Genomic DNA, 13,070 nt, shown 5'->3' with positions numbered 1-13,070 from the left:
TCTTTCTGACTAACTGGCGAAATCGCTAATGTGTATGATATAATGGACTCAGTGTGTTCGTCTATTATACATGGTTCAGATGTTTCAGCATATACGGACCTAAAATATTTAGCAAAACCATCAGAAATATCTTTTGCAGATTTGAGAGAATTTTCTTCAAAATTCATTGTGCTGTTACAAGCACCATTATTACTTTTCTTATTTCTAATAAAACTCCAAAACTCTTTAGTATTTGATTTCAAATTGCTTTCCAATTCCTTTATGTAGTTGTAATGGGCACTACTTATCATTGTTTTTACCTGCTTTCTAGTTTGCCGAAACAATGACTTATATTCTATTCTAAATTTTATATTTTTTCTGTAATACTCTTTTAACTTTATCAATTTAATGATATCATTATTAAACCAACATGGGTATTTATTTGTTGTCATTCGTCTTCTTTTTGGGACTGTGGCAAGAAATACTTCATGAACTCTATTACAAAAAAAGTTAACCGCCTCAGACATCAGTCATATTATCTAATACAGACCAATCTACCACTCCAAGCAAATGATACATCTGCATGAAATTGGCTTTTTTAAAATTGTAAGAATAATAAGCTTCATTTGTTATTACATCAGTAGATTCTCTTATAGTTAGGTGTACAGTCAATGCAGGATGATGGTTATCTTCTTTTACAAGTGGCATTTCATCCGTACATATATTCACATTCTTTGGAATGTTAGTAAGAATAAGATCCAAAGTTCTATCGAGGCTATTTTTAATATTGTTTACAGAATGAAGGTTATAAAAATTCAAAAAATTTAACAAAGCTCTACAAGAGGGTCCACCATTCTGTAACTCATAACCTGAACTGGTGATCGTGGGTAAATTGAAATCTCCAATTATAAGTATATTCGAGCCATGAAATTCCACAAAAGAATCAAACATATTATAAAATGACAAATATTTTTCTATACCGTGGTGGGTAACATTGTCCCTTGTAACCAAGAGATCACGGGTTCGATACCCGGTGGAGGCACAAGTGATTCGGATCCCACTTTAAACTGTGTCCCGATTAGCCTTACTGTGCATAAAGTGGACTTAAAACAACATACCAATCAATCAGTCCAGATTAGCCTGCCTGTGCATAAAAAGTAGACTGAAATCATACTTTCCGATACCGCATCGGTATCGATCCAGCCCTAGCCATTACTCATCCTCATCTCCACGATTAGCCAAAAGTGGCAGAAAAGGCAAGTAAAATAAACTAAATCAATCAAAATCAAATCTTATCTCTCACTCTATCTGTTTTGTATGATGTATAATATTTCACCTAAACATTAAAACATTTGTTCCTCTTCAATCATTTCGCAGGTAAACTTCATTTCAAAGCCAAGGGGGAATTGGAAGGTGATGGTGAAGGGTCCTTTGGCGGACATGGAAGCCTTGGAGGTAAACATTTCTGCTTTATTTCTCAATTACTGCCTCGCATCTTGCTTTCAAAAGTGCATTCTTGACAACGTGAAATGGCGTGGACTTAGATTTACATATTGCATTAAAAGCAAAAATGTGATCAATAAATCTTACAAATAATAAACGTGCATCACATAAAGCAGAAACAAAGATAAATATGTATATTAGTTGTTATGTGCATATTATTTAAAAGATTATGTAGCTCTGCAGGATTCTTATTAAGTTTCAATTAAATTGTTTTTCAATCCACTATATAACACAGCAAAATTAATAGTTACATGTACATAATTATATGACTTTTATGCAGTGAAATTTGAAGAATGTGAAATAATTTTGAGAAACAATTGATTGAGACAATAATATTCAGAAATAATACAAATTAAAAAGAGTAAACTATACATTTTGGTAACACATGGTATTCTAAGAGAGTGTACTAAGGAATTCTACAAGCAAACAAATATTAACCACATGCAAAATTACATGTAACTCTCCCTTATCTATTCCTTACGAAGATTCTGAAAATGTTTTGACTTATTTAGACGAAATTATTTTTATGCAAGCATATTACAGTCCCAAGGTACACTGTTAATCATAAATTGTACAGCAGATTTCTTCAATAAGCTCTAATGTAATTTCTGTATAATATAGTCTACAATAACCGAAGTTATAATTATTCCATTAATTTCTCATTTCAGGCCAGGGAAATATAAACAGACAAGCGAAGGCAGGTGGGTAAAAATATAAAGACGACATTTAAAAAGTAGGAGTAAATACAGAAACATAAGTGTACACATACAAGCGTATGCCAACAGGAATTTCCACAAGTAGACCTGGCCTCACAATTTCAAGTAGAAAGTATATATTTTCACAATTTAAAATATATGTTAAAAGTTGTTATGAGTAGTCTTCCAGACTCGTACTCATAATAGATATATTTTACATATTCCAAGAAATGCATGCAGCCGTCATTGGCTGATGAATTTTTTCATTTGTAGTTTAGATGCGAGTTCTCGCGGTCTGGTGATGTTAGGAGAGAACGGCTGGAGACAAAGACCTTTACGAAATTCTGGAAAATTAGCCACATCACTTATTGTAAAGAGCTGTAAGCCGATTGCTTTTTCACAGTATAAATATTAATACAATACTAAATATATTTTAGTTTCATGTATCTATACCGCAACTATGATATTCATGGGATAGTTCTACGTTAACAAATAATTTAATAAAGTTAATATTAACTTTAGAATAATATGTGATTTAATTTACTAATTTCTTTTCGTTTTATATTTTACAGGATTGAGATTCCTAGGTTTGGGCTCACACAAACTTACTGGTAATATATAACAAAGTTTTACCACTTTCTGTTCTTCAACTTCATACATTCACTCTCAATAATCACGACATAACAATTCATTGAAGAATCCATATTTTTGGTTTATTACGTATTAAGTGACACATTTTACATTATATATTGTTTAAAATGTACAAACAAACTTGGCATTCCGTTATTCTTGAACCATAAGACAAGTAATCAGTAATTAGAAAACTAATCACATCTATATTTGAAACTGTTTTGTGTTGCATTTTACAAAAAATATTAATAATTAACGAATTTTTCATTTTTCATTAAATATGTAACTATTTAATCTATCATAAGTATCAATTAATTAATAAAATACGAAAACAAATAATAATATAAATGCTATAAATATTACATAATACATATTTTCTCTTTTTAAAATCATTTCAGGTGTATCAGGCTATGGTGGTGGTACTGGTTCACTTGGTGGTGGTGGTAAGTGAACCATTCATTCTGAAGTAGCATTTGTCTTGAATTTGACACAGGCCAAATTTACTTACATTCGTATTATAGCAGAATCGACCTTAGATTGCAAGGGGGGGGGGGGGTAAATAAAAATACTTCAGTATGCTCGTATAACGAAAACTTTTCAGATGAATTTAAGAGTTATGTAAAAAAAATAGTGGGCCTTGTTTCTCAATTTGAAGCGGTTATAATAAACAATAAGGGGATAAGTAAACAATAGATTTACATATTAAATATTACTCAGTAAGTACTAAAAATAACAGAATTCTAAAATCAAATACTAGCAGAGGCAAGCTGTGGAAATTGAGTATATTATTTTTTTTTAAAAAAATCTCTGTCATATCACTAAAATGTTTTTATATATAATTGACACTTTACCTTCGAACGTGTCAATGTTTAAATACAAGGCGGCCCAAAGAAAACTGCATGTATACTAAACGAAGGGTATTAGTTGTTTGAACAAATACATCTGCAACTTACGTGTTAAAATGTGGGCAAACCAGTCACAATAACGTCATATGGTTCATTGACTATAATGGATGTTGGAAGTATTGTTACTTAAAGATCTCCTCCACCCAAAATCTTTGATAGCCATCCATTGTCCTAGACATACCAGAATGTCTGCCGCCGCCACTGAACAGTAAATAGTTTAATATTCGAATATTTTTTTCATTTGATTAGTTAGTTCACAATTGTGCGCTAACACTGTGCGAACATTTGGCACTGGTTTTAAATTGGCATCGGTGAAGTGCAAGAGCAAGGGAATGGTTGATTTAGTTCAAGGGAGGTTCTGTAGATGGCAGGCAAGTCGCATTGTCATAAAGTGCCCTCTCTTGGAAAACACAGGAATTAAATCGATGTTTTGTTGACTTGCTTTATTGAGTCGTTTTTTACAAGATTACAAGCAATGCAAGCAAGTGGATATCTGATGAAAGGACAAATGTGAAAACAAATTAGAGATCGCACTAGTAAGAATTTAAGAACTATAATTAAATTTCAAAGAGAGCAAGAACAAGTAAGGTAAATTAATTGCGTTTCCTATCATTGGGATAGATTTTCCCATTACATATCCTACAGTAGAGATTGAAAATTTTCCAAGTAAACCTTATTTTTATTCTCTCTTTCCCTGGGACAGTCAAGTGGGGAGGGGGCAGTTTCTTTCAACGAGGTCCCCCTTCATTGACGATTGACTACATATTATGAAAAGCGATACTGGAACGAAAAAGATAGCATACCAATACGTTTCTCTTGGAATTGTAGCTCATTTTAGTGTATATCCACATTTTTATTTAAAAACTGAAGTCCAATTAAAGAAGACGGACTTCAAGATTGCGACCATGTTGGTTACATATCTCCCCCCTTTCCCCAATTCCCTGTATCATGTATCGGTTTCACCAACCGTGATTGTCTTAAATGCAGATCACCCCGTACATTCTCTAAGGGAAAAACTTGGGATGTAAAAATTATGTTATTTATTTTACCTTCGAATATTTATAACATTGTTAATATTATATATTTAAGTAAACTTCTTTAAATAACTTCTCCGTCATGTTGTCATTTGTTATGTCGGACCATTAGCACAAATTTGACTTTAGTCTTAAATTCTACATTGAATCCAGTGTTGCACGACCTCATGTCTAAAAGTAACAGGGTGTACATTTGTAAACATACAATAAGTAACTCAATTACACTCGCGAATCATCAATTGCATTTTAAAAAGTCAAAAGCAATCTATTTTTGCATAGTTTAAAAAACAAAATTCGCAGGATGATGGATATAAGTTTTTTAAAGCTTTGATATTAACAAAGAGCGAATAACAGAGTTTACAACATTCCTTTATCCAAATAGAAAAACGTAGATAGATGCATATAATGGAACTTATAACTATAATAATAATAATAATTAAGCAAGATATATATATATATATATATATATATATATATATATATATATATATATATATATATATATATATATATATATATATATATATATATATATATATATATATATATATATATATATATATATATATATATATATATATATATATATATATATATATATATATATATATATATATATATATATAAGTGGCCGCGGTGGCTCAGTCGGTAACGCGTCTGACTACCATGCTCAAGGTCCCGGGTTCGATCCCCGGCCGGTTCAAATCCGGGAATTTTTCTAACGGTGGAAGCGGCCCCGGCGCCTAGCGTCGAATAACATGGGTACCTGGGGGAAACCCTGGGGGGTAAAGGCGGTCAGGGTCGTGATGCTGAACACATCACCCCCACTCACGACCGGATCAAGAAAGTGTAGGGCGTTACCCCCACACCCCCTATACGCCTTCATGGCGTGGTGCTATGCACAGGGGAACACTTTACTTTATATATATATTTAGAAATTTAAATTTGAAACTGATGTTTTCCTTAAATGTAAGTTTTGCCTGTTCGTTACGTACAAATGGTAGTTTTACATGTTACATCATATTAAAATATACTGTAGCAGTAATACTCGTGCTTCAATTTTGGCAGGAAAATTCCATTTCGGTAGTAAAGGTGATGTGGAAGGTGACGGTGAAGGAAACTTTGGTGGACATGGAAACGTTGGAGGTAAATATTTTTCCTAGTCCATTTTCCAATTACTGGATCACAATTACAGCTCTCAATATGTACAAGATTTAAAGCATTTTTATCGGGTGCAAATTTAAGGGTAGGGACTCAATTAGGCAACTATCAATATCATACAAGAATATCAGATATAAAAATGAAAAGAGAAGTATAATTCTATGGACGGCTGTATTATTATTTTCAATACAATTGTGTACTTTCCTTGTTGAGCATAAGCGTAACCTGTGGAGGCAAGGGGACTCTCGCCCCCCTATTTTTATCTTCCGCCCTTTACCCTCATAGTTAGGTCCAAGTTACGCTGTTGTAATATTGAATATTAATATCAGTTTTGCGCATTGAATTGTTGTGCCGCTTTACCAGTCGCAGGAACCACTGGAACATCACTTATTTGCATTAACTTAGTACTATTAATACTTACTATTATTAAATAACGATGTAGTGAGAGAATCCAAAGCGTGCCGAGAGGAAATGTACTGGAGCTTTAACCCCTCGCACTAATAATGTTATGTTTAAGCCGTTCGCCGGCTTAAATTGCTTGGCTGTGAGAGGTTGTATTTATATGCGAGGAGACGGAATAATCAATGCTTTTGCCCCTTACCAATATTTATTTAGGATTTACTTAACGAGGTTGAAGTTCACGCCTCAGCCGAATCAAAAAGACCAGTTGTCGCCACTACCTGAAGATGTTCCCGCGGTGCTGGCCAGCGGAGGGCGTCCACGTTCTTCCAACTTGCTTCCAACTCTCTTGGCACTAATTCTCGTCACCGAGGAGTTGGCTGGTGTTTGCTGATTTAGCATTTAATGCCGGCTCGTGAAAACAATGCTGATATTAGTGCAAGAAACATTGGATTTCTTTGTCCTTCTTTTATCACAAGAATGACATTTCTTGTCAAACGCCAATGGCGTAGCAGTAACACTGTCGGCTTGTAATCAAAGGGTCCTGGGTTTTATCTCAGGTGAGGTCACATTGCACAGTGATTCGGATCCCTCTTTAAACTGCATATCTCATCCAGATTAGCCTATCTGGGCATAAAGTAAACTTACAATTGTTTTGACCAGCTTAAACATACATAGATATAAGCCCCTGGAGAGAAATATGAAAGAAAAGAAACAAGGAAAGTGGAAAAAACGTGTGTGGCGATAGCTAAAGTTACCATCACAACAATTTCTTGAAGTGTTCGATGTACACATATTGGATCCTTCAGTCAGAATGATCAGATTTTAACCTGCAACTCCTCGAATATAAATCCATGATCTCTGAATTTAACTGGTTGTCCATTGCTGATATATAGCCTTAAAATAACATATGATAATTTTTATCTACTATTTTCACATAAGAGATTTAATGTAATCCAAGTAAAAATTGATGCGATTAGTCCACTGTTTTTGTTTCTTACTTATATTAAGCAAACAAGAAAACATTATTAATAAAAATGAGTTTTGTACATCGCCACCTTGGATGGCGGAAGAATTAAGAATTAATACGTACATGAATGGTGAACATACTACATACTATACATACAAGTGGTAAAGGCACTTTAAAGATTACAAGAAATTAAATCAATGTTACGTTCAAAAGTGTATGGGAATCGAATGAATCATCACGTTGTTGCAAGTCACAAAAATTCGGTTGGTACTTCTGTTGTGCCAGAAACAAACTTGCTGTGATAAAACAAATGACTGTGTAGAACCATTTTAACAATGACTGGTAAACAATGCTGTGAATATGCATAGTAGTTGGTTGCTATGCACTCAACGCTAGGAATGAGAACTTGGATAAAAGTGATACCAGTTGAAGAAGGTCATCGATAGACGAGAGCTCAAAGATATACTGACTGCATTTCCAGCTGTCATAGTGTCTATAGGCTGCTATAGGTTCTGCAACTCAGTTTCTTGTAGCAAGAACTTGCAAACTTGTCTTGCCTACATTCAGTTCAATTCAGTGTTTCGTATTGGACACCAGTGGTAGTTAGCAAAACTAATTATTACAGCGTTTTCAAATTAGTAACCAGTAAATTCATTATACTCTTCTGTAGGTCAGCATAAGACTAACTTAATTCTATGTATGGTAGATGGTGTATATATAATTTGTACGTTGAAATCCCTTATATTAATTGTGCTTACTCAAAAAATATCAAACAATGCTGATAATGTATCTTCCCATGCATGTTTTAATGAGAAGTTCTTGCATTTACAGCTGGCGGTAACATAAACAGGAAGGGAAAACTTGGACTTGGAGCAAGATCATTGGACTATGGTAAGTTTCCTATTTTACATGTTTGGCCTCTGTAACTAGCTATGTAATGACCGGTTTGGCCTATTTGTCATTGTTAGGTTACTTGCTTGTTCTAGTATTGAAGTACACTTACTTACTTCCGTCTACTCTCTAACAACAGATATTATTGCTTGATTTCATATTTTGGAGATACATCGCAATGTACTGGATCAATAGATTCACTGGAAATTAAGATTACTAGACCTAATTCCTTTTCCCATGTGAAACATTGGGCCCCAACAAAGCACTGCCACCTAGTCCTGTTGTCCAGTGCCTCAGCATGACTCTCTTCCTTCTTTCAATGCCTCAACATGACTCTTTTCCTTCTCCTAATGCTTCTATTTCTCCAAACCCGTTTTCCTTCATTGTGTGTTCTATCCGGGTCAATTTCCGCCATTCAATCTGTGTGGACACATCGGTTAATCCTGACCATTTCTTGGTTCTCAATCGTTTCTGGCTAATATATGTTCAAACTTCTTCTTAGGCAGCTATTGATGAAGGTCTGTAATTTACGAGTGACAATTTTTGTTATTTCCATATAGGATTAACAGCACAGACTTTACATTAGTTAGAGAATGCCAAGTTTGGTCTTCATAGATATTTTACTATTTTTCCATACTGTATAAAGCTTCATGCAAGCATTCATTATAAGCTGTACAGTAGATTCGTCACCCTTAGCAATGCGGAAGTTTTCTTTCAAACAGCATGTTTGCAAAAGATGTCATCCAACTGTTATTTTGTATTTCGTCTGGGTGAAAAATTATCTAATAAAGTTTGCATGTCATGAAAATTACGCAATGCAATCCACTCGACAGAAATCAAATTTCATCATGTTAAAAATATAATTATTATTTGAAAGGAAGGTGTCCAGACATTTCGTCATGAAAAGTTGTAGTACCGTATTATATTGTGTACAGTATTTTTAAAAGTAAGTTGCTCCAAAGCAGATGTTTAATCTCAATATAGCCATTGGTATTTTCAATGTACTCATCATTACCTTTTATGTTTTTTCCATTTAGGCAATCATCAAATGTTATACGATGCGATTGGTGAGTATTGATTCACTTTTTTAATTTTGTAATCAGTTGACATGAAATTCAAACATCCACTTTGGAGTCCAAGCATGTAACTAAAAAGTTCTGTCTTGGTGTGGTCTTAACTTGAAATAATTTTATGTATTCTTCGTGGGAACTTCCCCTTCCGAACGTCCATACATAGACTATAGTAAGAATTAAAATACAGTCTTGTTTTCGAGGTATTTTTCGATCTTGTAGGTTTATATCCGCTGAAAACTCATATTTAAAGCATAAAATGTCGCTTCCAATCATGAACTGATCAGAGAAGGTGAAATGTAGAGGAAAATCATGTCACATTCGTGAGGCCAAAGTAGCATATTTTCTTATCAATCACAAGTTACATCATATTATAGTAGTGATTGCCACTTGGAATAAAATTCAGCTAGTGCTTGAAGTGATGGGCGATATGGGAGGATTGTATGTTCAGCTAGCAAAAGTTTCTAAAAGAAAACTAACTTTCTTCAAGTCAAGCGCTGCATTCAGCAAAAAGAACATGCAAGTTTTTTTCATCATCACAAGATTCATGGCTTTGAAAAAGAATAGTCTGATGGCTGTAAGTTTTAAAATTATATTAACAAATTGTAAATCATAAATTTAAATCCCTTTTAAAAAGGTATATGAATTTCAATTAATCACACGACGACATTTTGAAATAATCTTTAACAATTCCTTGTACAGCAAAGAGAAACTTGCGAATGCATAGTTACAAATGCATATGGCGTGCAAATAAATTGGTGAAATTTGCAAGAAACACTGAGAATTCCGTAATTATCAAATTTGTGTTACTAAGCGACTCATTATGTGTAAAAGATTGTTTTCCGTAAAGCACTTTCTCTTAACAGTCAATTTTTTCTGTGTTATTGTCATTGTGAAATCACTGGTCTGTAGTTCCAAATGTACAATTTCTCTGTATTTTATATGCATGTGTCACTTAATGACATAGTTTAGAACTCTTTTACTATAAAGTTCTGACGTCCCTGATTGAATACATTTTCTGTTGCAGCTTCGTCTAATGCTCTGGCCAGTGGAGCAGGAGGTCTTGGTGGTGGCATGGCCAGTGCCAATTCCTTGGCTAGTGCTAGCGGAGGTGGTGGATTAGGTCTTGGTGGTGCTCTAGCTGGTGGTTTAGCACTTGGTGCTGGTGGTCTTCTAGGTTCTGTACTTGGCGGTGGTCTTGCAGGTGCTCATGGTGTCGCATTAAGTGGTGGTCTTGCTGGTGGTTACGGTGGAGCGGGTGTGGGTTCTGCAATGGCAGGTAGCATGGCTGGTGCTCAAGGCGGAGGAGGATATGGTGGTGCAATGGCTGGTGGTATGGCTGGAGCTCAAGGCGGTGTGGGTGGTGGTTCTGCAATGGCTGGCAGCATGGCTGGTGCACAAGGTGGGGGAGGTTATGGTGGTGCAATGGCTGGTGGTATGGCTGGAGCTCAAGGTGGTATGGGTGGAGGTTCTGCAATGGCTGGCAGCATGGCTGGTGCTCAAGGTGGAGGTTATGGTGGCAATGGTGCTGCAATGGCCGGTAGCATGGCTGGTGCTCAGGGTGGAGGTTATGGTGGTAATGGTGCTGCAATGGCTGGCAGTATGGCTGGAGCTCAAGGCGGCATGGGTGGTGGTTCTGCAATGGCTGGCAGCATGGCTGGTGCTCAGGGTGGAGGTTATGGTGGTAATGGTGCTGCAATGGCCGGCAGCATGGCTGGTGCTCAGGGTGGCGGTTATGGTGGTAATGGTGCTGCAATGGCTGGCAGTATGGCTGGTGCTCAGGGTGGAGGTTATGGTGGTAATGGTGCTGCGATGGCTGGTAGCATGGCTGGAGCTCAAGGCGGCATGGGTGGTGGTTCTGCAATGGCTGGCAGCATGGCTGGTGCTCAGGGTGGAGGTTATGGTGGTAATGGTGCTGCAATGGCCGGCAGCATGGCTGGTGCTCAGGGTGGCGGTTATGGTGGTAATGGTGCTGCAATGGCCGGCAGCATGGCTGGTGCTCAGGGTGGCGGTTATGGTGGGAATGGTGCTGCAATGGCTGGCAGTATGGCTGGTGCTCAGGGTGGAGGTTATGGTGGTAATGGTGCTGCAATGGCCGGCAGCATGGCTGGTGCTCAGGGTGGAGGTTATGGTGGTAATGGTGCTGCAATGGCGGGTAGCATGGCTGGTGCTCAAGGAGGTGCAGGTGCTGCGATGGCTGGTAGCATGGCTGGTGCTCAGGGTGGCGGTTATGGAGGCAATGGTGCTGCGATGGCTGGTAGCATGGCTGGTGCTCAAGGCGGAGGTTATGGTGGCAATGGTGCTGCAATGGCTGGTAGCATGGCTGGTGCTCAAGGCGGAGGTTATGGTGGCAGTGGTGCTGCGATGGCAGGTAGCATGGCTGGTGCTCAAGGCGGAGGTTATGGTGGAAATGGTGCTGCAATGGCTGGTAGCATGGCTGGTGCTCAAGGCGGAGGTTATGGTGGCAATGGTGCTGCAATGGCAGGTAGCATGGCTGGAGCTCAAGGCGGCATGGGTGGTGGTTCTGCAATGGCTGGTAGCATGGCTGGTGCTCAAGGCGGAGGTTATGGTGGTAATGGTGCTGCAATGGCTGGTGGTATGGCTGGAGCTTATGGTGGTGGTTCGGCAATGAGTAATAGCCTTGCTGGTGCTTCTGGTTCAGGAAATGGTTATGGTCAGTCGTTAGCTAGTTCGAACGCTTTAGCAGGTGGATATGGTGGGCAAGGTATGAGTTCAGCAGTAAGCCATGCAAATGCAATGGGAAGGGGTTATGGTCTAGGTTCCGCATCTGCAAATTCTCTAGCAAGCGCTTATGGTGGAGGACGTGGTACAGCTTTAAGCAATAGCCTCGCTGGTGCATTTGGTGGCGCAGGTAATTCTTATGCTCGTTCTAGATCAAATGTGTACGGTGGTAAAGGAGTGGGAAGTGCATATGGCAGATCAAGAGGTTCTGGTGCAAATGCACATTCCCGCGCACTTGCAAGTGGATACGGTGGCAGGCGTAGCAGAGGGAGCGCTCTCGCTTCAAGCAAAAGCGCTGCATATGGTAGACGATCACCTAATGCTTACGGAAGAGCAAAAGCGGCAGCCTCTGGTTGATATTATAATTCAAAACCCTATTGCTTATAACCGGTTCAAAATATAGTCGATGTATATCCTGTATGTATGCAATGTAATAAATCCTATAGACAATTTCACACAAAGCATCTCAAGTTTTTAATGAAATTAATATACCCACTCTCACAAATGATACCTTTAATTACATTACATAATGTACAACACAAACACGAGTCGACATATTTGTTAATTTGTTATTTGAGAAAGAACATAGTATTCCAGGCATCAATAACTTTGAAAAAGCAAATTAAGAGGGAAAAAAGTTGACTCCTTGAAGGCATAATATAAATTAGGAGGAATACATTCTCCATATCGACAATAAGATCTATCCTTAGGATCGCTTTCAAGCACCAAACTGACTGGAGGCAGAAAAGTATGTCCTAAGATCAACAATCCTAGGAATTGAACTCTCCTTTGTGTCAGTGAAATGCCATAGAAACTCACACACCACGGATATAAGTTCATAAATCTCTATTTTTGTGCAAATTCCGTTATAATATTATCCTGCAAAATTTAAGTTCGCATAATGTTTCTTATCCTAGAACTAACTCGAGAATGATAACATAAGAATATTTTATACAATGTATGCCATGTATGGGTGATACGTCATGGCAGTACAAAACGCTATGTTATTGGTCTTACTGTAACAATAATAGAGTACATCAAACTAGAACTGGTGAATGCAATGTATAATTACTGACCAAATATTAGAACGC

General features: G+C 37.3%; 1 protein-coding gene across 2 annotated transcripts in view; it reads left to right on the top strand.

Annotated features, from left to right (window-relative positions):
- LOC145991193 (uncharacterized) overlaps positions 1-13,070 on the top strand; it is a 38,639-nt gene that overhangs the window by 24,871 nt on the left and 698 nt on the right. Inside the window, exons 9-16 of one of the 2 annotated variants that reach the window (XM_083127082.1) lie at positions 1,357-1,434; positions 2,151-2,183; positions 2,750-2,788; positions 3,206-3,250; positions 5,815-5,892; positions 8,108-8,167; positions 9,205-9,234; positions 10,265-12,109. In XM_083127082.1, coding sequence (XP_082983208.1) covers positions 1,357-1,434; positions 2,151-2,183; positions 2,750-2,788; positions 3,206-3,250; positions 5,815-5,892; positions 8,108-8,167; positions 9,205-9,234; positions 10,265-12,109 — 2,208 coding nt within the window. Of the gene's footprint in view, positions 1-1,356; positions 1,435-2,150; positions 2,184-2,749; positions 2,789-3,205; positions 3,251-5,814; positions 5,893-8,107; positions 8,168-9,204; positions 9,235-10,264; positions 12,444-13,070 lie in introns of those variants that run through there. The other variant, XM_083127081.1, reaches the window with a different exon arrangement.

The sequence above is a fragment of the Lepisma saccharinum genome, chromosome 8 (assembly GCF_977018435.1).
Source record: "Lepisma saccharinum chromosome 8, izLepSacc3.1, whole genome shotgun sequence".
Lineage (NCBI taxonomy): Eukaryota > Metazoa > Arthropoda > Insecta > Zygentoma > Lepismatidae > Lepisma > Lepisma saccharinum.
This window is presented reverse-complemented; position numbering and strand designations above follow the sequence as displayed.